General features: G+C 34.5%; 1 protein-coding gene and 1 long non-coding RNA gene across 8 annotated transcripts in view; one reads left to right on the top strand and one right to left on the bottom strand.

Moving 5' to 3' along the window:
- Window positions 1–11,405, top strand: part of LOC111095846 — a 33,465-nt gene extending 22,060 nt beyond the window's left edge. The window contains exon 4 of the long non-coding RNA XR_005359310.1: window positions 10,845–11,405. This is a non-coding gene — a long non-coding RNA (uncharacterized LOC111095846). The remainder of the gene's footprint in view (window positions 1–10,844) is intronic.
- The window catches only part of RDX (radixin), an 87,828-nt gene that overhangs the window by 22,990 nt on the left and 40,531 nt on the right, over window positions 1–24,307 (bottom strand). For 5 of the 7 annotated variants that reach the window (XM_038536232.1, XM_038536235.1, XM_038536233.1 and 2 more), the window contains exons 11-15: window positions 20,377–20,507; window positions 10,865–11,025; window positions 9,843–9,935; window positions 6,016–6,258; window positions 4,950–5,114 (exon numbers count right to left, since the gene is read on the bottom strand). In XM_038536232.1, the coding sequence (XP_038392160.1) occupies window positions 4,950–5,114; window positions 6,016–6,258; window positions 9,843–9,935; window positions 10,865–11,025; window positions 20,377–20,507 (793 nt within the window). Of the gene's footprint in view, window positions 1–2,471; window positions 5,115–6,015; window positions 6,259–9,842; window positions 9,936–10,864; window positions 11,026–20,376; window positions 20,508–24,307 lie in introns of those variants that run through there. The other 2 variants (XM_038536238.1, XM_038536237.1) reach the window with 2 other exon arrangements.

Here is a 24,307-nt window from a genome sequence, read left to right as displayed (position 1 = left end):
TTTCAGTATAAACCAAAGGAAAAGGAGGGAGAAGGTGTTGCCTTCTAAGTCTAAAACATACATGCATTTTTCTAGGTCTAACACATAAGTTAAGACATTTTAACTTGCAAAAAGTTAAAAGGGATATAATAGCATATGTTATAACACAAAGAAGAATTTCACATAATCCATGTTTTATCAAAAGAAACTTTTCCAAGGATCATCATATAAATCTCAAAGATTCTGATGCTGTATCACCACTAGTAAGACAAACATGGGCTCTTTAGACTTAGTCAACAGTGACAGAAACCAGGATTATTACTTTTAGGAGTAAACTAAATGACATGCATAAATATCAAAGTGAATCTTAATTTATTAAGTGATCATTAAATAAAAGTGAGCAACTGGAACCAAGTAATAAAAATAATAAATTACATGGATGGAAGCAACTGACTAGATGTAAGCACGGAGGAATCTGGGCATACAAATAACATGAATCAACAAAGTGGTGCTGCCATCTTAAAAGAAATCTAGTATTTTATAAGATTAATGCAAATGATCTAAGATAAATTAGTATCAAGGTTCCACATTTTAAGAGAGGCCAAAACAAAGGGTCACCATCATTCTACTCCTGTTGCCATATACTAGACTATAGCATATAACAATATATTGGCTAAATGAAGATCTTTAAATTATAATCTGGAGAACTCCAGAGCCAAACATAAACCTGAATTTAAAAGATGTACCACTGGGTTATTATCTTAGTCATGATTTTTAACCTTAAAATTCTGTGGTCAACTCCTAAAGCAGTGTATGTAATGTGAAATCAGATAACCCTTGGATCACAGAGTTTAAGGGAAGTCAAAATACTGAGGAGTCAGGATCTTTCTGGAAGGAAAATGGCAGCTCTTAAAATCTTAAAAGATGGATGTACTAAGAAGGAGGTCCACGAGGGAAAAATGGGAGTTAAGGTAATTTAATTGGAAAAGTCAAGGATGGGACTATGATAAGCTTTACTATGTGAAACACTGTGTGAACCAAGGTTTCCTCACCACCAATGTAGAATGTGAGGATTACCTTGACATTTCATGTTATCAGAACTTCTGCAGAATCCACTGAACTTTTGAAATGTACTAGAATGCTGACCTTTTACTTAATAAACCACAATATAGTATTTGATAGATTATTTTCTAATTACAAAAAATGAAGTAAGAAAATGCTGAAGTTCTGCTCATTTAGAACAAATTTAAAAGAGGAAGGGATCGGGCAGCCGGTGTGGCTCAGCGGTTTAGCACCGCCTTCAAGCCCAGAGTGTGATCCTGGAGACCGGGGATCCAGTCCCACGTTGGGTTCCCTGCATGGAGCCTGCTTTGCCCTCTGCCTGTGTCTCTGCCACACTCTCTTTGTGTCTCTCATGAATAAATAAAATCTTAAAAAAAAAAAAAAAAAAAAAAAGAGGAAGGTGTCTACCAGTATAACTCACTACTCAGATGATTTCCCTTCAGGATAACTAAACTTTGGTTTACTAATCAATCAGTTCAGCAAATTAATGATAAAGGCTATAATTTATACTTAAAACTTAAGTTTTAAGCTTTAGATTAAAAAAAAACTTTTTCTCATGCATACAAAGAATGCGATGCTTTTGGATCTAAAAAGGTTTTAGCTTCATTTCTACAAACATCACTAATCAACAAGGTAATAAAAATTGAGACAGAAAGTAGTGGCATTTATTATTTTTAATCCTAACACTAATATTGAAATTCCTCTCTAATGATCTCAGAAGTGAGAGTTTCAATAGTCTATGATAACTTTGTAAGTGGTAATTCTAGTTCTTAAAGAAAAACTCTAATTACATATAAAGCAATCTTATAAAATTCCACCTTCCTTTTCTTGGAATAAAAAAATCACTACCTGGCTTTGAGAAAAAAATAAAGTGACAGTTAAATATTACTATAAATTGAGCAGAAACCCATCTTTTTCTTTTAGAACAGATTTATTACTTATTTAAGAATAATATTTATGTTAAAAATTAGGAAGCTTTTAAAAAGACTATAACCTTCTATATTTATGATAACTGCACTATAATGTCTGTTTAAAATAAAATATGTATCTAAATAAATGCACTTAGTATATAGTTCTTTAAAGAATATTAGCATTTTAATAGCAAGATTAATCAATGACAATGAAACTATATTTTCCTTAGGAAAAAGAAACTATAAACAATATACACTTAAAGCAATGACTGGAAATACTAAATAATTTTCTGTTATCAAGAGAGTCAATTTAACAATTTAATTTTTCACAAAATTAACAATCACTATTACTTTTATACCAAAAGAGGCATAATTTGGGGGGAGATAAATCTGAGGATTTTGAACATTTTCGCTATCCATTTCTCATTTTTAAGATGTGATGATTCATGGGTCTAATTAAAATTATAATTTTCAGAAATATGCAAAAAAATCCATGTTAAATAACAACAGTGGACCTTGAAGGCATGAGCTTTTGTCACTTTATTGTTAACCAATGAATGTTATCCAAAATTATAGATGTAATTGTAACTTAATTGTACAACACAAAATTATGCTAATGGTAAAAGCCTGTTGGAATTTACCAAATACTCATTAATATATTTTACATTGCTATATGAACATGTGCTCTCAGCTGCTAATAAGAGTTATAACTGATATAATCACTATGAAAACCCATATTGCAAATAGTTGTTCCTGTTTAGAAAAATTCACACAGCTTTAAAAATGGATTAAATCCATTTTAATCCTAATCTACAAATAGATTATAAACAGCAAATATAACTGGTAGTTTTTCAACACTGATATCAAACTGATGTAGCAATGGTAGTGCACACAATCAAAATGTAGAAAATTAATAAAAATCCAATGGAAGTCCAAGTTTTCACTTACTATGGCAATGGCTTTGATGCTTTGGAAAAGTGAACATTTATGCTTTAACGCATGAAGAGCAGAGTTCAACTATTCCTCTGATGTGCTGCAAGGAGAAATATTCTCCTCTGCAGTGTTTTGAAGCATGTGCACAACCACCATACAACAGTCACTTCAAGGTTATTAACCAGTTATCTTTTGTCCTACAAAGTCCAAAAAATATATTAAATGCAACTTTTCCTTTTCATATGTCTGCCCAGATTAATCCTTTTATAGTCAGCAAAATCAAAAAAGCACGAGAGATATTTTCAGACACAACTTCAATCTACTGTGCATGAAAAATGCTTAACAAAATGGCAATTTTAATAGATAAATGTAAATTTGAGTGCATAATACCAAATGAAAAGTAGCTGAACCACACAGAGAAAACAAGGCTTTCTTTATGTCCAAGTCTAGATGTTTCACAATAAACAAAATATTAGAACATGTGAATATCAGAACATCTTTCAAACTGGAAAGATTTCTTAAGACATAATTGAACTCAACATAACCTAAAATTGTAATTTCTAAAATAGGATTAACAAACCAAATTTAACTATTTTTAGAGAATGAAAAAAAAATAAGCACAATGATTTAGAAACTGAATCTGCTAAAATGATTATGTAACAGTTATATCAAGAAATGAAGGTACAGACATTCATATGCTACAAGGGCAAATCTCTCTCTCCCTCTCACTCACTCACACTCTCTCTTACACACACGCGCACACACACACACACACACACATTTCCTCTGACATACAACACCCCTCCAGGAAGATAGTATACCAGCAAGAGCTTACAATTTTAATGTAAATCAGAGTCCCACAATTCATCTCAACAAAAAGGCAGTAAAAAATTAAGCACTCTAAGATATTCTGCAGGAAAAGGAAATCTCAGAAATACTCCTTGCATGATTGAAAGTATTGGTATGTATTATAAAATGCAGAGCTTTACACACTCCACTGGGTTGGAACAACCAGTCATCACAGGTGTAGTAGTGAGGTAGTATGTATTACTGCCCTTCTTTGGGACTGATGTTTTTATATGGTGCCCTTCCAGAAAGGTTCAGGGTTTGGGTTTTTTGTTTTGCTTTTTGTTTTTTCATGATTATAATAAATTATCAACAAATGAATTTTTAAAAATTAAACATCTGTCTAAATCAGTCTATGAAAAACAGACTTTTTAACCTTTCAGAGACAATTACTATTTGCAGGTAGTATTTCTTCCATAAATTCTCCTAGGGAACTACTACCTGCTGTCTACACCTTTGTGAACGGGAGGCAAAGAAAACCAAAGGATGACAGGAGATGAACACCAATCAATTCAGCTATCAAGGAGGACTGTAATTAAGTAAGCAAATACCAAATACCCAATAGTTAAATTGGGATTTAAAAATATTAACCACCAGCTGCATGCTTCACTGTTAAATATTCTAAATCCTTTTCATGATTCATAGCCATCTTCTACACAGTTATCACATGATCTACCCTGTCACCTACCCTCATTTTAACCACTGCCAATGATCTGTATGATGGCAGAATTATGGCTATTGGCATGGCAAGTTAGGAGAAGGGCACACCGAATGAGACAGGAGCAAGACAGAATGTGGAAATACACACAGGCAAAATTTGGAAGGGGCAAAAGAAACAGAGCACTCTACCTGAACACTCATTAAGTCACCATCATCCTTTGAACTGTACAAAGTACTGAAATCACGCATACACATTTGTCAGACATGATCATTAGTGTTAATCTCCAACAGAAAAAAAAAAACAATGGAAACTGAAAATGTGACAGGAGGCGATGGAACGCTGTCCTCCACTCCCTGGCCCAAAAGGAAAAGAAAATCAAGCATGACATCACACTGCCTTAATGTTGAAGAGCTTCCCTCAAGTACGTCTTTAGCCACCACAGTCAACTGGTGTAAGTGCTTTGGCAAGGTGGGATGCGTTCCATCACATCTGCAAAGGCCTGCTTTTCTCTGTTGGTGGTTCAGCTTATGAAGAACATGTATGCAAAATAACAGCTCTCACATGGCTTCAAACTCATCAATCCGCTGCTTGGTGTTGCCTTGTCGAATCTGCCGAAGAGTCTTGTACTTATCACGGCCGGCTTTAACATTCTCAGCATGAAGAACATCATTTTGTGTTTTCTTGGTTTCATCTCTAGCTTGGGCTAATTCTGAACTTAGTGCCTATGTTTAAAAAAGAAAAAAATGACTAGGATTTTTTTTCTTAGATTTTAAAAAGCTTATGAACACACACACACACCACAAATCTTATATTTTCATATACTAAAATTCCCATTGTCACATCTTTTTCTTTAAAGTGTGTAACTTTGTTTTACTTGTAGCCACAGCAGAGGTGGTGGCAAAGGTGGAAGACCCATTGCCTTTCATTTCTATACTCATCAACCATGACATTCCACATTTCCTCAACTTTCTCATACAACACTTGAAAGGATTTACCAAAAAAAGGCTCAATGGAGACATTACAGAATGTTAAGATCTAAAATCTATGCCATGAGAAAAACTTTCTCCAAAGTCTTAGTGTATTTATTAGAACTATCACATCATTTTCTTCTGTTTATTAATATTTAAAGATTTCACCAATTAAAAAATTAGAGAACTTTTCTGGAAAAAAGGTCTAATCAAGTTAAAAATTTCCTATTTTGCTCTATGTGCTTTTAATAAAGTGACCTTTGGTCACTATAAAATGTGAACAAATAGTTCAGATTACATAATGTCATACAGTTAGTCTATAAATTATATTGTTTTTAATGTAGACTTCACTGGTTAAAAACTAAATTAATTTGTCTTTTAAAGAGCATTAAAATACCTACTACCTTTTAACATTGATTCCAGTTGTAACTGAAGGCTTAATTACCCAAGGCTAACAAACACTTACTACAATGTAAGAAGTGAAACAAGGTGACTGTAAGCCAACTACTCATAAACCAACCACAAGGACAGCTAGTGGTAAAGGCTTTAAAAAAAAAAAAAAAAAAGTGTTCCTTTTTAATAAGTTTGTCTTAATAAATGGGAGGAATACTAGCTATATTTTATAAATGAACATACAACAACAAATTTTAAATACCTGGAGTTGCTTCTTAACGCGCTCATTTTTTTGAGTTTCTGTTACACGTTCCTCTTCACTTCGATGGTTCATCACCCCGTCATTTGACAATTCAGCACTGGCCTCAGCATTATTCTCATCATGCTCATCATGTTCATTTTCTGTTGGAGGAACGACTGGTGGTGGTGGAGGTGGAGGAGGTGCAGACATCACAGTTTTGAGTTCTTCTTTGGTCTTTTCCAAGTCTTCCTGGGCTGCAAAAGCCTGAACATTAAAAATAAGTTTATCAGCAAGTTCCCTTAAAATTGGTAATTAAAAGAATCAAGTTATCCTTCTTCCCTAAATGAAACTATATTTCAGAGCAATGAAAATAAGCCCTACTGATGAAAGCTCTATTTTTATAGAGGAATGCCAGCAGGTAGGAGTGACAGAACTAAAATACGTCACTTTGCAAAACCTAATAAAATTGTTAATTCTGGCAAGAATGATCAAATGTTGCTAAAATTGTTATGCAAATGGTTGATGAGAAATGGTACTAATATAATGCCAATGAATGCCACATCTAAGAGATCATGTTTTAGCCACAAGGGGGAACATGTCATCAGTCAGGAGGAATTGGACCATCATTACTCTAATCCAGTCATCAATTAAAATCATTTATGCTAGGTAACCCGTTAATAAGTGTCTCCTGAGATGATACAACAGGAAATAGCCAACATTACCAATTATTTGGGTGGTATATTGTTGGTTTGCCTAGAAAAGTCCTGTTTTACACTGTGGTCCATAATTATATTAATAACAACACCTTTCACTCTAAAATATGTTCTGATTTGGGTGATAAATTATATGGCAGTCTCACTTCTAAGGCATTGTAGCCAAAAACTTTTAACTTCAATCCTTTAAATTTTTAGGTCTATTTTCCAGTTTACAAGGAATACTAATGATAATAAAAGGAGAAGGTAACACCACAAGGAAGCAACTAAACAAAAATAAAGGAGAAGGGACAGTCTGCAGGTCCTTGCAATAATTCGGTATCATAAAAAGGACTGTCCTATTTTAAAAGAGACTTAAAACAAACATATACAATGCAAAGTCCTAATCTGGACACTGTCCTGCCAAATTAGCTATAAAAGATTTTGGGTCAATTCTGAATGTAGTCTGCCCAGAAATAAACTCACACAAATATGATCAATTAATTTACAGTGAAGCAGCCAAAAATATACAATGAGGAAAGGACGGTCTCTTCAATAACCGGGTATTGGGAAAACTCAGCAGACACGTGCTAAAGAATAAAAGTAGACCACTATTTTACACCATACAGATTATCAACCCAAAATGATCATGAATCTGAACATAAGATCTAAAACGATAAAACTCCTAGAAGAGAACATATGCAGCAAGCTCCTTGACATTGGTCTTGACAATTATTTTTTGGATTGGACACCAAAAGTAAAGTTAAAAAGCAATAATAAGCAAGTGGGACTACATCAAATTAAAAAGCTTCTGCACAGCAAACTATTAAAAAAATGAAAAGGCACCCTACTGAATGGGAGAAAATATTTACAAATCACATATCCAAGTATATAAGAAACTCATACAACAGTTAAAAAACAATCTGATTTAAAAATGGGCAGAGAGAAATTAGAGATCCCTGGGTGGCGCAGCGGTTTGGCGCCTGCCTTTGGCCCAGGGCGTGATCCTGGAGACCCGGGATCGAATCCCACATCAGGCTCGCGGTGCATGGAGCCTGCTTCTCCCTCTGCCTGTGTCTCTGCCTCTCTCTCTCTCTCTCTCTCTCTCTCTGTGACTATCATAAATAAATAAAAATTAAAAAAATAAAAAAAATAAAAATAAAAATGGGCAGAGGATCTGAATAGATATCTTTCCATAAAAGATACAGATGGCCAACAGACACATGGAACAGGTGCTCAACATCACTAATCAACATGGAAATGAAAATCAAAACCACAATGAGCTACCACCTCACACCACTCAAAATGGCTATTATAAAAAAGAAATAGCAAGTATTGTCAAGGACATGGAGAAAAGAGAACCTGTGTGCACTATTAGTGAGTATGTAAATTGGTGCAGCCACTATGGAACACACTACAGAGGTTCTTCAAAAAATTAAAAATAGAACTACTATATGATCTAGCAACTCCACTTCTAGGTATTTATTACCCAAAAATGAAAACACTAAGTTGAAACAATATATACCACCATGTTCACTGCAGCCTTATTTACAACAGCCAACATAGAGCAACCCTACTGTTCATCAAAGGATGACTGGGTAAAGAGAGTGTGGTTTACATATACACGTGAATATTATTCAGCCATAAAAAAGAAACTTGCTGTCTATGTCAACATGGATGGAACTTGAGGGCATTATGCAAAGTGAAGTAGGACAAAGACAAATAGCATATAATCTCATTTATATGTAAGTGTAAAAAAAATTTAAAAACAGAGCTCATGGATACAAAGAACAAATTCCTGGTTACCAGAAGTGGAGGGTGTCAGGGAGGATGAGGAGTGAGCAAATGGTGGAAGGGTCTAAAAAGTACAAACTCCTGGGGTGCTTGGGGGGCTTAGTCAGTAAAGCATCTGCCTTCGGCTCAGATCATGATCCTAGGGTCCTGGGATCGGGCCCTGAGCCAGGCTCTCTGCTCAGGGGAGTCTGCTTCTCCCTCTCCCTCTGCACACCCCCCCACCGTTTGTGCTCTCTCCCTCTGTTTTCTCTCTCTCAAATAAATAAATAAAATCTTACAAAAAAGAAAGGAAAGGAAAGGAAAGGAAAGGAAAGGAAAGGAAAGGAAAGGAAAGGAAAGGAAAGGAAAGGAAAGGAAAGGAAAGGAAAGGAAAGGAAAGGAAAGGAAGAAAGGAAGAAAGGAAGAAAGGAAGAAAGGAAGAAAGGAAGAAAGGAAGAAAGGAAGAAGAAGAGAGGAAAAAGGAAAAGGAAAGGCCTTCATTCCTCTTATCACTTCCCTCCCCTCCCTCCCCTTCTCCTTCCCCCTCCTCCCTGATCCCTCCCTTCCCCTTCCTCCTTCTCCTTCCTTCCAGAAGGAAGAAAGGAAGAAAGAAAGAAAGAAAGAAAGAAAGAAAGAAAGAAAGAAAGAAAGAAAGAAATTTCAGTAAGTATCATCTTCATTGCATCCCTTGAAGACTTCATGTCCATTATTTGGTGGTCATGCCCTTGAGTCTACCACAAGATGTCTCTCAACAATCCTGTTCCTCTTCTTTCTCAGGTAAACCTACCCATTAGAACAATCCATCCTCCACATTGATTGCTACATTATTTTTATGAAGCCATACTTGATCATGTTATATGTTATAGTCCTGTTTCCAAATCTTCAAAGCCTAATGTCTACAGACACTCCCTATCATCTTGCAATTTATTTAAAGCCCTTTACAACTTAATTTCCTCTGTAATCTTCTGGCTACATCTCTCAGGATTTCTGAACCTATACTCCAAAGTTTAGGTTAAGTCTGCCATGTACATTCTATTCACATTCTGTTCCCTCTGGAAAGATGAACTTTGCAGTCTCTTACCACTTTTAATCTTTTCTACTCCAAAATTCAATTTACTATTCAAGATCCAGCTTAAATTTAGAAAGGTTTCCCCAACACCTGCCTTAATCCAAAGAAATTAATCACCTCTTTTGTGTTCCCAAAGTACTTAGCTTGCATCAACAGATTAGTAATTTATTACAATACACACATTCATATACACAGTTATCTTTTCCCTCTAAATTGTGACTGTATCTTATATTTATCTCTATAAACTCAGCATACTACTGGGTACAAAAACAGATATTCCATAAATGATACTGAGTGAAGAAACAAATGATCACCTTGTGTTGCCACTCAGTAGCTTCCTCTTCCTTTTTCTTCTTGGCTTCTTCTAGAAGTGCAATCTTGGCAGTGAATTCAGCAAGTTCTGCTGCCTAAAATAAAGAATATGATTACCAATACTTAAAAAAAATACATTTCTAAAATTAACACTGTCAACAAAGCTTTAATGTACATCCTCGGGCTGTTTTATATGTTTCTCTTTTAGACAGTCTTTTATTTTAAAAAAGGTAATATTTAAGAACATAAATATTTATAGTAGGTCTTATGAACTAGTAAGCAAAGTGAGAGCAGTTTTATTATTTAATAGACAAGTAGTTCTTCCTGTTTCATAGCAGGAACTTAAATGTGCAACTCAGGTGCTATTTTTAAACTTTGATCAATAAAGTACTTGCTAAAGCCTACAAAAGAAAAAAATGCAATTTATATAATGCTTTCTAGTTTAAAGAGCATGTTATCAAATAGTCTCACTGGATTCCCCAACAATCCTATTTGGTGCCTTTACTCCTTTTTTCAAAGGGAAGGATCTGAAGCTCAAAGACGCAAGGACATGTAGCAAGTAAAATGTCTGAGCTAATATTTAATTCCAGGATCTTTTAAATGTCATGCCTACTCAATACTTGCAAGTTCAATAAACAAACAAAAACATTCAATAAATTATGGCCTACAGTTATCTTCTAAGAAGGAATGAGAACATAGTGTCAATTTATCTAAAAAAAAAAAAACAAAAACAAACAAAAACAACAACAACAAAAAAAAAAACAAACCACATTACTGGCTTATGCGAAGTTTAAGTCAATCTGAAATCTTTTGTTAGCAATAGGCTCCGTTTATATTTTAATGTCTTTATTTTTAGGTGATTTTTTTTTTAAGGCCGAAATAAAACTTTTAGGTTTATTTCCACACTTTGTAGCTTTGGTTTGCCTTCCAGATGTTAATATACTGAATTTTACAAAGTTTGTTTCATCATGCTTTTGTCTCAATTGTTCTTTTTTCTGAAACAGAACTAAGACAGGTTCCTGACCAGTTGTTCCTGATTCTTCATCTGATCGGCAGCTTGTTTTGCGATAGCAGACTTGGCTTCTTCAGCAGCTCGACGTTCCTTTTCAAGCCTTTCTGCTTCTTCCTTTGCTCGTTTTCGTTCCTGGTCCAGTTCTAGAGCTTTCCGAGTCTGTTCTTCTAGTTCTGTCAAATATATGTACACCGCCCACCCCCCCACCAAACAGCAGTTAATTCCAATTATTCTCATTATCAAAAGAAGCCAAAATGGTAATGAAGAATCTAATCTAAAATTAGAACATCTGCAAATGAATACATACTTTAACTTGGCAAAAGCCTAATAATTTTTTAAAGTACTATACAAAAAATTTGAAGAAATGAAAATTCTTTGTAATTCAATGTATAGCATAGGCTAGAAGTACATCTTCAGTTTTAAAAAAATAATATCTCCAAAGTTTTGACCTACACAACTTGCCATCTATTTCAAAACTCTATAAAACAATACACTTTAAAACTTATAAAATTTTTTACTTTACTAAGTATCAGATAAGGAAACTCAAGACATTAAGACTGAAAACGATACTGATTTAAAACAGAAATTTTGATGTGAATCCTATCAATTATTAAAATTTTTTTGAATTATTGGTTGATAGTCATTCTTCAGGTATGAATACAAGATAATATTTGGAGATAAGTGACATGAATTTTAATCTTTCAGTATACAGATCATAAAGTGTTTTCTTATTTGATGAGTGAGAAAAAAACATTATCAGTACAAAGCCAAAAATTTTTATGTAAGTTTAAAAGTACTACTTTTAAACATTATTCTGACAACTCTTGTTTAAAAACAAGGACATTTTGGGACACAAAACAACAGAATTTGTCTGTTTAAGAGGGTGCAATGTCCTATAAATAATGATTCTCCCTCTTTGTATACTCCCCAAAGGAGGAACAACTACAAATCTGTATGTTGTGAGGTTTGAAAGCTAATTATAACACACACACTTCTTTTCACCATTCTTAATTTTGTTGGTCCTGGTCAGAATTAATTTAGGTAATTGCAGTTAAGACTTGGGAGGTTTGGAGAGGAGCAGGAAGAGAAATGACTGGTTAAAGTTTAAATTCTTGATAAAATAATGTAAAAATTGTATGTGGCTATCTGGCTATACAGATGAAATGTATATAACACTGGATATTGCCGAGTCCAAGCTCTAGGATTGTTCATTTTAGAATTTGCCTTCTAAAACTGGGACATCAAGCTAACTTATCAAACTTTTCTTAGGACCATTCTTTCCATCTAGTTGATTGATATATAAAGCACACAAAACTCATTGTTGTATCATTCATCTAAACTAGCAAACAAACTAAAGAAAATAAAAACAATGCATTTTCTCTCAGAGCAAAATTTCCTTCTGTACTATGAAAGAGGAAAATAAGTTTGGGTTTTAAAGTTAAATTTTAAATTAAATATTTCCCAATATTCATTATTTTCTGTCATTTTTTTGCAGTAACTATCATTTTTAAGAATATAGACAAGGCTATGGCTCTTTTGTGATCTATTAAGAATTATACAAAAGTGTAAATTATTTTAAATGTTGAAAATAAATCAAAACTTCAAATCTATTCTAGTCTCTTCTAGAAAGGAATGTTTTGAAATGACTTCTTTCTTTCCTCCCCAGTTAAATGAGAACAGAGACTAGAAAACTATAATCCACTAACTCAATGCCTTATTTTTGTAAATAAAGTTTTACTGGAACTCATACCCTCATTTAGTTCAATATCCTCATATGTTTATGCACAGTACACAACTGCTTTCACTATGCAACAGCAGAGTTGATCACTGCACCAGAGACCATGTGGCCTGCAAAGCCTGAAGTATTACTATCTGGCCCGTTATAGAAAAGCTTACAAATCCACTTATTAGAGTATTTCTATGAAACAAACATGCCTCTAAGACCTTGGATCCCATTAGAACACCTGCAGGGAAGGATTAGCTTAAAAAGGTAAATAATATCAGTATTTTGCTTCCCTGGTTCATAGAAATCTAGGACCTATAATTTTTGAGGTCTGGCATATGGGAAGAGGGTATCAAGGAATATGGCTTCTTTTAGAAGATCAGCTCTTTCAGGAAGAAGATTAAAGGTTGCAAGAATAAGCTGCTTCTTTCATTAATAGTACTGCATTGATGTAGATGGTTATGGTGTTTGGGAGTAGATCAAGGAAGTTTAAGCTAATAAAATTTGTGAAAGGCTCTCCTTCCCCATCAGGCTTGAACACAAATTTGATTTCTTAAAAAAAAAAAATTTGATTTCTGACAGGTCTAAGATTTTGCAAGCCAAATGATCTCTTATGTTCCCCTGAGGGCAAAGCTTAGAAACTACATAACTGCAAAAGAATTAGTAAAAAATACATTAAGGAACTATATCCCAAAAGGATTATAGAGTTTTCTTCCTTTTCCCAAAGATAATAGTTTATTAAGTATCACATTCTTCCTTAGGAAAAGAGTACTGTTGTTAAAAAAAAAAAAAAAAAAAAAAAAGGCAAAGGGAAGTTCCATAGTCTTAATTCTTAGAAATCATAAAGTTAAGAAGGTGATTACCAATTACTCACTATAAAAGCAATTTTAAAAGATCTGCACTACATCTAAGCAATGGAGTATTACACCACCATACCTAAAAACAAAGTAAGGAAGATCTCTTGGAGTGTATGCATATGATGTTTAAGAGTGTATTAGCTGAAAACAGCAAAGTACAAAAAAGGGTATGTGCAGTACACATTTTATGTAAGAAAGAAGAAACAAGAATATAGTTTTGAGTGTGTATTTATTTTGTATACAAAAAAATAGATATTCAAAAATCCCAGCAGAATGGAACAGAGGTGGAGCAGAGTGCAGCAGCCTGAGGCCTGCAGCTGAACAAGGCTGAGAAGACAGAGATGCAGACTGAGGTGCTACCTCAAGGCACCCAAGGCTTGAGAAGCCAAGACCCTTAAAAGGAGTAAATAGAAAAGTAAGCTCTAAAATCTTCATGCTATTTCCTTTCAAGATGTTTGCCAACTCCTATAATGTACACATATGGGGGTAGAAAACTAAGGAGACAAGCAAAAAACAGCTATGATAGGCTAAAGAGCTGAGCACAAAGCACAAAGCTGAGCACTCTCTTGCAGCCAGGAGCCAGAGGCTGGTGTTCAGGGCCCTCTAAGACAGAAGGACTCCAGGAAATAAGCAGTCCCTCAGAAGACCCTCACAAAGGGCTACAGACTAGCAGGGAGGGAAAAACCAGCAAAGTCTGAAATCCTGCTCAATTCCACCCATGATCTGCTCATATTCTACCTGTCAAAATTAAATCCTCTCTAAAGGAAAAGAACATCATCCAAAGTCTCCCTAATGTTTCATATTCAATGTTAGGCATGCAACCAAAATTACCAAGTATACTAGGAAGATGGGACCAAATGACCCCCTCCAACATCCTTAGGACCCCACAAAAGAAAAAGAGACAACTGTAAGGGCCCAAAGATTATCCAGATATTGCAGTTAGCAAAGTAAGGATATTAACATAAATATAATAGATACTGCTTATCTAGGAAAGCTGAAGAATAAGCAAAGCATGAAGAAAGATAATAAAGTCTAGAGGAATACTGACAATCCTGAAGAAGCAGATCTTCAGGCATCTTATAAACCCTCTGCAAGATATCAAGGGCCAGAGTCCCCTTTATAATTATGGAAATCCAAGTTATCAATATTTTCCTTATGGTTATGGTATTTTCTAGAAACTTCATTCTCCTTTCAGCATTTAGGTCCACAATCCATAGCCCCCATAAAGAAACAGATAAAATTCGGGAGGTCATTGACAGGGACCCAGATAACACTACTTACTCATTTATTTTGGCAAAACCTTGAGCAAGTAGAGTCATGTATTGAAGTGTCATCCTCCTAAAAGATAAAATATTTATAACCACCAAACAACCAGTAAAGCTGCAAATGTGGAAGTACATGTGAAGCTCCTTCAGTGACTTAAAATAAAGGTTAAGGAAAGAAAATCTGAAAGGCTAGACTTGTAGAAGCTGGGGGAAATCCATAGAAAAGCTAGAAATAAATGCCAATGTGGAAGATAAATCAGAGTTCTGGAACTTGTCACCACATTCAGCCACTGTTCCCACATCCTCAATACACAGAAGTGTGCAGCAAAGACATCCCAATAGCTAATAACCCTCATCTTTTAGACTATCCATCTCCAGAACTTCCTTTCCAGAAGCTCTCTATTCAGAAGAGAATTATGAATAGAAGATGGGAGGAAGGGAAAAGTACAATTAATATGGCAAAAAGAGAAATTACCAACCCAGGAACAATCTAGGATGTGCATCACCTTGCAATACCACAGAAGAGAGTCCGTACTGTGAAATATGAAGAACATCTGGACTGAGGACTCCCAACTGAGTAGTCCAGTCTTAGCAGATAGATAATAAACTTTACTGGAGCTGTAGTTTGTCCTGTTATCAACTAAATGGCTCCCTATAATAACTTATTCAAATAATTATTTTCTTCCTTTTCTCAACTTCAGATTTTATAAAAGTATGCAACATGTACCCATTAACAATGCCATTGAAGATAATGTAAAATTTAAGTAATCCAGAGCCTAATAGCTTGCCCTTGTCTTTGAAACATGCTTCCTACTGTACACGGACATGTACTTTTCCTTGTAATAAACAGTCCTTGTAATAAATGGGTCTGGGTCAATTGAAAATATATATGGGAAAAAATAACCCTGACTCCTACAAAAATCAGTTATATATGGATAGTGGACCAAAATGTAAAAGGTAAAGCAGTATCCAGAAGGTAGTAAAAAATAATAACTTCACAACCATAAGAAAAGAGTGATAAATGGAACTTAAAGACAACTTTAAAAGACACTATTAAAAGAGAAAAAAAGGCAAACCATGGAGAGATTTTAACAATACATGAAAAGAACTATAGATCAATAAGAAAAAAAAAAAAAGAAAATCCAATTTTAAATAGGCAAAAGACATGGAAAAGGCACTTTATGGATTACTTATAAGCATTTGCAAAAGTGCTTAAAATCAAATTATTAGTCATAAAGAAAATGCACTGTACTAACTGTACTCAATGGAATGGCTAAACAAAGAATACAAAAAGAAACCCTGACAGTAACAAGTCATCAAAATAATGAAAATATGGAGCAATTTAACTTTCATTCACTACTGCTACCAGAATGAGCACTGATAACAATCACTTTGGAAAATGGTGGCAGTATCTACAACAAACTGTAGCCGTGTTACAGCAATTCCACTACTGGGTGCAAATACCTCCCCAAAATTAATACCTAAGTGCTACGCTTAAGAATGCTTACAGCAGCCTTAGTTTATATATAGTAGCTCCAAACTAGCACTATCCCTAATGTTTATCATCAGTAGCATGTGGTATATATACATAATAGAATATTACACAGCAATGTAAAAGAACAAACTACAGGTAAGGGCATATGTTTTCAATAAAAAGAAGCCAAACAGACAAGCACATGAATTCATTTACATGTAGTTCAAAAAAAGGCAAGACTGTTCTTAGCCATGATACCAAAAGCACAAACAAAAAAGGAAAAATAAACTGGACTCCAGGGGTGCTTGGGTGGTACAGCCTGTTAAGCCTCTGACTCTTGGTTTCAGCTCAGGTTGTGATCTCAGGGTCATGAGACTGGGTTCCATGCTCACTGCAAAGTCTGTTTGAGATTCTCTCTTCCTCTCTCTCTCCCTCTCTCCTTCTAAAAGTAAATAAATATTTTTTAAAAAACTGGACTTCATCTAAATTTAAACCAGTAGACTTCAAAGAACACCATCATCAAAGTGATTGTAACCCACAGAATAGGAGAAAATATTTGCAAATCATATGTTTGGTATGTCATAAGACATCTGTTACCGAAATATAGAAAAAAACTCTAACATCTCAACAACAAAAAGACAACAGAGTTGAAAAATGAGAGGAAAACTGAAAATACATTTTTCCAAAAATACATAAATGGCCAACAAACATATGGAAAGATGCTCAACATCATTAGCCACTCAGAAAATGCACATCAAAACCATAGTAGCACTTCACATTCACTAGGATGACCATAATCCAAAAGACTAACATTAGCCAGTGTTGGTAAGGATATATAGATCATACAAATCATACACTGATAGTGGGATTGTAAAATGGTATAGTTATTTTAGATACCAGTTTGGCAGTTTGTTAAAAACTTAAACATAAACCTAACATATGACCCAGTTATCTACTCAAAAAGTTTATACTCAAAAGAAATAAAAACATACAAATACACAATAACCAGTACACAAACGTTCATAGCAACATATTCCCAATAGCCAAATGGTGGAAACAACCAAAATGTTCACTAACTAATGCAAAGTAAAATATAGTCTATCCATAGAATGGAATATTATTCAGCCAAAGAAAAGAATGAGTACCTGATACAAGCTACAACATGAGTGAACCTCAACAACATTATGTTCCATGAAAGACAGCTACCAAAGACCACATTCTGCATGATTCCATTCACACAAAATGACCAGAACATTTAAGTCTACAGAGCTACAAAGCAGATTAGTAGTCACCTAGGACTGGGGGAGGGAGGACTCAGAAAAAAATCTAAGTGACTTCTAATGGGTATGGGATTTCTTTTTGAGAGGATATAATTGTTCAATGGCACAACTCTGAATATACTAAGCATTAAACTGTACACTTTAAATCATTAACTGTGTGGTACTGTGACTCACATCTCAACAAAGCTATTAAAAATAAATAAGACTAAACTATGATGATATACAGCAGAACGGTTTAAGTCACACTTGGGGTAAAAAAAATGACTGGGAAAGGACACAAGGGAGGTTCCCTGAATGTTCTGTATCTTGTTCTTCTGGGTAGTCACAGGAATAAATTCACTTGGTAAAGATTCATTAAGTTTTGTACCTAAGAGGTAGGTACATTACTATATGTATGTTATACTTTATAATTAATTTTCTAAAAAACTTCCCAAAAATTCTTCAAAAAATTTGAGATTTACTTCCATTCTAGAAATTAGGAACCTAAAGAAACTGAGAGATTAAAATCTTTTGCTGAAGGTCATATTTTAATAATGATAGATTAAAGCTTAATTCCTACTGTTTAATCCTATTCATAAACAATGTAAACATAAAATGCACAAGCCCCCCAAACTCCCAAGACCTTTTATCACACTACCATGCTTACTTCCTCCCAAACACGCAAAACAAATGACCTTTATTATCTATTAATTTTATTACTCTGTCTTTCCTCAATAAAATGTAAGCTATATGAGATCAGGGAACTTGTTCAGCATCATATCCTCAATATCTACAACAGTGCCTAGTAACACTACATGCTTAATATGTATGCAAAATGAATGACATTACTATATTTCAACTCCTTCTTGTGGTTTCTTGTTTGATATTTACTTGAACAGTTAAGTGAATGCAAGACTGGCTCTGTTGTATCTCAAATATACCTTCAGAGATGGTTTAAAATGATAAAAAATAAATAACTGTGAATTATGGAAATATAAATGGTAGAATGGTTCTATTTAATGATTTAAAATTCATTTCAAATAGTAATGACTTTAAAAATTAAAAAGAAAATAACAATAATGAAGTATAGAAAAGTTTCTTCTCAAAAACTTACAGGCTTATCTACTAAATATTATGACTTAGATATGACCAGAGTTACTGCATTTGAGTAAGGATTTAGCATAAATTACAAGACAAACATGAAGATTTTAGGACAGCCTGGGAAAGCTTTATTTTAGGGGGAAAAAAAACCCAAGAAACAAATTAGATGTCCTTTGCCATAAGATGACTGATTTGAAATTGTCTTGATAGGGATACTCTACATTCTTTCTTATGTTCTATCTTCCTTATATTCTTTAGTGCTTCTTGACTTGAGCAGTTTTCTGTGTGTAAATCATTAATATTTTTATTATACATCCTAAATAAACAAGATCAAAAGATTTAATAAGTACCTATTCTCTTAGAAAAATATATATGCAAATTTAAAAGTTCTATTGTTCAATTTTTTCTTTAAAATCACACCAGTATCATAAATTTCTTTAAACATATTTTTAAAAAACACACATTGTATTTTTACAGCATTCTTCCTCTAAAAGTATTGCTCACAGTATTCACATGGCACTTAGTGCACATTAACTCACTTTATTTATATTTTTATGAATACATCTTATTTCTGTCAACCACACAGATTTCATTCCCATGCATGCTACTTATTTGTATTCCTAAAATATTGCACAAAGTAGTCACTTCATAAAGGTCTACTTTAACTGATGAAAAGGCACCTAGAGTAGTAGAAAGAGTATGAAGTTGGAATTCAGAAGAATAAGTTCTGCCCTTGTCTTAAGGTCTGTAAGCAAGTCTGTTTAATACCTCTGAACTAAATAGTTTTGTAGATATTTTCTAGCTCTGAGAAGTGAAGCTTCTAACAAGCAGATTAAAGCATAGGTTTTTTTCTATTTCTGCTCTTAGAAATATGATTTCCAATTCTCTTGGAATTAGAATAATCAATTAATTTGTGGATTAAGAGCAATCTCTGTGGCTTCCTCCTCTAGTTACACATTTGCAAATTATTCTCCCCATTGCTCAAGAGGATCTCCCCACCATGGTAGCCTGATATAAGGAATGAAAATAATCTTAAATAAGGCTATTTAATAAACTTTAAGGTTATTATTCTACCTAGAATAAAAAAACTAATGGTTGGTTCTACCAGTTGTCAGGAAAGCAGATGTTAATTCTAGTTTTATAAATAGTATATATTTCATATTACATCGCCCACCAAATTCTACTGCTTATGAATGGGGAAAAAAATCTTACTTTGCTCAATACCTTTTTTGTTTCTTCTGTTCTTCCAACTAATTGTTGTTTGAAAGTAGCATATTCTAGGGTTATTTAATATAAACTACTCTCTAAATCCAATGTATCCTTTCTATACACTGTAGCATTTTGGTTACATTCTGCACAGGAAGTGGGTTTTTCCCAAGGTATTACCAAAACCAAGCTCACATCTATGTGTTGTGTATTTTTTTAATATCCTGAAATAAAATTTAGATTGAGTTCCAAAAGTTAATTATAGTCAGACTAGCTTAAAATGCCTAAAGGTGCTCAAATGCCTTAAAGTACTTAAATATCCATAAAGCATCAAATAGAATGGCTTTTGTTTAAATGCTAGCAAGTACTGAAAATATGTGTTTATGGAATCCTGAACCGTAAGTCATTTCTGACATATAATAAGGGTGTATGTGAAAACACCTACATTTTTAAGTGAAAGAGAAACCAGCACATGAGCACTGTATGTGCCTCAGTTAAACAAGTTTATGATGTGATCCCACTATGTATTAAAATGATAATTAAGTGTAATTATTCTACAAGATAGATGAGGTTCATGAGCAGTAAGGAAATACTGGACAAGACAGCGGTGAATCCAGTGTCAAAAAAGGAAGCCACTACCTTTCTGGGCTTTCACCGTCTGTTCTTCAATTTGCCGCAGCCGCTCCATCAGCTCCTCCTTTTCCCGTTCTATCCTTTCTTTCTCCTTTTCTGCTATCTCTCTTTTCTTCTTTTCATTCTCTAGTTGTGCCCTGAAGAGGAATTAAAATTATTGTTATAAAAAAAAATAAAAATAAAAAATAAAATTATTGTTATAAACAAATATGCAGAAATATTTACACGAAACCTAAGAACTGTGAGTACACCAAGAAGAAACTAAGTATAAATATTTTAAGAGTCTTCATTATATTCAGCTGGGCTTAAAAAAACTGCAACAACGACAACAAAAAAACAAAAAAAACCCCATGGAGTTAAAAACATCAGACTGCCCTGGTACATGCACACATACTGGAATATAATGCATTTCTTTCTGTGGGGTCACAGAAAATGTAGTCTAGGATATTAAAAGGGGTAGCTGGGTGGCTCAGTCTGTTAAGCATCTGCCTTTGGCTTAGGTCATGATCCTAAGTTGGCTTCTCTTTTTCCACCTTTCCCCCCATTCGTATTCATGCTCTCTCACATAAATAAAATCTTTTAAAAAAGGTATTAAAAATTTAGCCATTTTGGAAAGATTTTCAAGGGACAAATTTACAAAACAGCTAGGAAAGTAATATTGTCAAATACATCCCTGTGTGCAAAGCATGTTTTTGATGCAGACTTGAATGTGAGGAAAAATTAGAGGAGATTTATCACTGCAATTGCATACTCAGTGAATTCTGACACGTTACAGGCCACCACAAAAACAGTTAACTGAACAGTTCCCCTTGAGAGAAATAAGAAAAGCTTGATAGAGAGCACACAGGTTATTTTACTTTTAATAGTTTAATTAATTAAAATAACCTGGGAGGGCAACAATTTTCAATCATTAACATGAATTAACACATTTTTCATTCCTAAAGTAGTACCAACTTATGCTTAGATAGAAATGGTAAATCAGTTTTATCTCCTTTGACAACTCCATTAGAATGACAGTAGGTGTCCAATACTGCTTAAGACAGATCATCCTGAGAGTGAAAGACCACCTCCTCCACTCTGCTGCATCTGCCAGGGGCCTAATGAGACTATTTCTCTTAAATACATCCCACTCACTCATCACACAACTACTGAGAGACTACCATGGATCAGACTTCATGTGAAGGTCAGAAATATAAAGATGAATAAGAATTAGATGAAGTACTACCAGATAATACTATTTCATAAATTTAATCAATATTCCTATTATTTTAATGGGAATAATTTCTTTTTTAGTGTAAAAAAATCAATTATTTCATCTCTGATATATATCTGACTACATCTAAATATTCTCAAAAAGGACATCACTGCCATTTGGTGTCAATTCTGAATTTCAGGTACAAAACCCTGTAATTTCTCAACTTCCAGTCTCTGATAAACTCATCAGCAAAGTTTTACTAATCAAGTTTTTTTCCCTTACTCTATACACCTAAATTTCAAACTTCCCACAGTTCCTAGATATTTATCTGTCCCCACCACAGAAAGAGACTCCAACTTTGGGGCAACAGCTAAAACAGACAGTTAATGGTGACCTCCTAGTACACCAAGCCAAAACCTGAAGTGTAAGGGTTTCTCCTCTAAGTCTGAAGCCCACTTCTAACTTTCAAGTCTTAGTAAAGTCCCCCTTACCCCATGAAGCCTCTTGTGATTAAGCTAAGAGAAATTTAAGTTTTTATTTAGAGTCTCGGTTTGGAAACACTCATTTGACCAAGTTATTCTAGTTTAAGAGCATAAATAGCATATTGATAAACTATCAATTCTCTGGACTAACATGCAGAAAATATTTAGAATACCTTACTTTTTAAAGACTATCAGATGAACTCAATTACATTTTTCTTTTTTCTTTTTTTTTTAAGATTTTATTTATTTATTTGAGAGAGAGCAAGAGAGCACAAGCAGGGGGAGCAGCAGAGGCAGAGGGAGAAGCAAACACGGAGCAGGGAGCCTGATGCAGGGTTTGATCCCAGACCCAAGCCAAAGGCAGACACTTCACCAACTGAGCCATCCAGGTACCCTTTGATTACATTTTTCTTAAGTGAAAATTAAGAGCTAATTTATATTCAGCTTCTACTCAGACTATACATTAATAATATTAAAAATTATTATACTAGGTACTATTTATTAAGCATGAGGTACTTTGCCAAATGTCTGTATACCACTGTCAGTATTTCTCACAGAAATCTTTGCAACCTTGAAGCTGGGTCCTACTGACACAGGCAGCCAGTTATGATTGGCTACATATCAGTATGTGGGTATCTGAGTCTAAATTGTCTCCATTTAAAAAAAATTGTTTTAAGATTTTATTTATTTTTCATGAAAGACACACAGAGAGAGAGAGAGACAGAGGCAGAAACAGGCAGAGAGAGAAGCAGGCTCCGTGCAGGGAGCCCGATGTGGGACTCTATTCAAGGATCATGCCCTGGGCCAAAGGCAGACGCTCAACTGCTGAGCCACCCAGGCATCCCAAATGTCTCCATTTTTAAATGTGGTAACAATTTTAGCTATTATAAAACATGTTCAGGAATTACAGAATGAGTTAGCATTTAACTTGGATGTAAATAACTGAGAGCATAGACTGCAGAGGCCAACAACCCCTGGTATATAACGTCAATTTCAATGCCAAAACCCCAAAGTTATGGGAGTTAAGGGGCAGAGAGTATGGCCACACATCCCAAGGTACTGTAGGGAAAGAGGTCCCTGACTGACCAGCTACTATTCTTGTCTGAGAGCTTCCAGCAGTACAGCTCTGAGCATTCCCCAAGTATTTTTGCTGGCTGCTCTGCCAATGGGCTTGACCAAAACTGTTTCCACATATACAGTTGTCATTTTTCTCTTTCTGAACTGTAAAACAGGGAATAAATGAAAACTTGGCATGCCATTTCTGAAAGACCTGCCATACCCCCATGTGGCTAGACTAATATAAAATATCCTTAGATGTTCAAATGAATTAAATAGCTACTAAATTCCTACAGTGTACAAGGCAGTCAATAAATGTCTGCTAATGAAAGACTGTAAAATGTATTCAAGACAGAAACCATGGAATTGTTATTGTGGGAGAAAAGAAACAAAGTCTTTCACTTTCATCTAAGCTTTAGAGTAACTCAAATACAGCACCATCACCAAATGGTACTTATTAATCATACTACATATACTAGAAGCCATACAGCACTCTCCTCTACATGTGAGAAATAAAGGACAAATCGGGGTGCCTGGGTGGCTCAGTTATTTAAGTGTCTGCCTTTGATTCAGGTCATGATCCTTTGGTCCTGGGATGGAGCCCTGCATGGGGCTCCCTGGTCAGCAGGGAGTCTGCTTCTCCCTCTGATTGTGCTGTCTCTCAAATAAATAGAATCTTAAAACAAAAAGACAAATGGAAAAATATATTTAATAATATAAATAATATAGCAACACCACACATAAGCAGAACAGCTGGACATTTTATGGAGTGATGAGTATGGAATGATTTTTTTAACTTGTAACAGGAGATCTTAGAGATGGGCCATGATGAAAAGGGAAGGGAGAAAGAGAGAATGAGGATAAGTGTGAATGTGCATAGAAGAAAGAAGGAAAAAAGGAAAAAAGGAAAAAAAAGCTTGTCTTTGAGAGAGACAGAAAGGCTACGATGGGTATGAATATATAGAAAGTAAAGCACAATAAAGAACTACTTTAATGAGCATGGAAGACTAGAATCACAACATGATCCTAAGCCACATGAGAGCAGTAAAAAATGAGTGATCCCAGTCAATTCAATATAGTATCTTTAATGATGGGGTAGGGATTACTAGAAAGTTTCATGCCTATATAAAAAATGTCTAGTGATGCAGTAAACTAAGGCACAGCCTCTAAGGCAGACAACCTGAGGAGAGCTATCTAAATTACA

This window comes from Canis lupus, chromosome 5 (assembly GCF_011100685.1).
Source record: "Canis lupus familiaris isolate Mischka breed German Shepherd chromosome 5, alternate assembly UU_Cfam_GSD_1.0, whole genome shotgun sequence".
Classification (NCBI taxonomy): Eukaryota; Metazoa; Chordata; class Mammalia; order Carnivora; family Canidae; genus Canis; species Canis lupus.
This window is presented reverse-complemented; position numbering and strand designations above follow the sequence as displayed.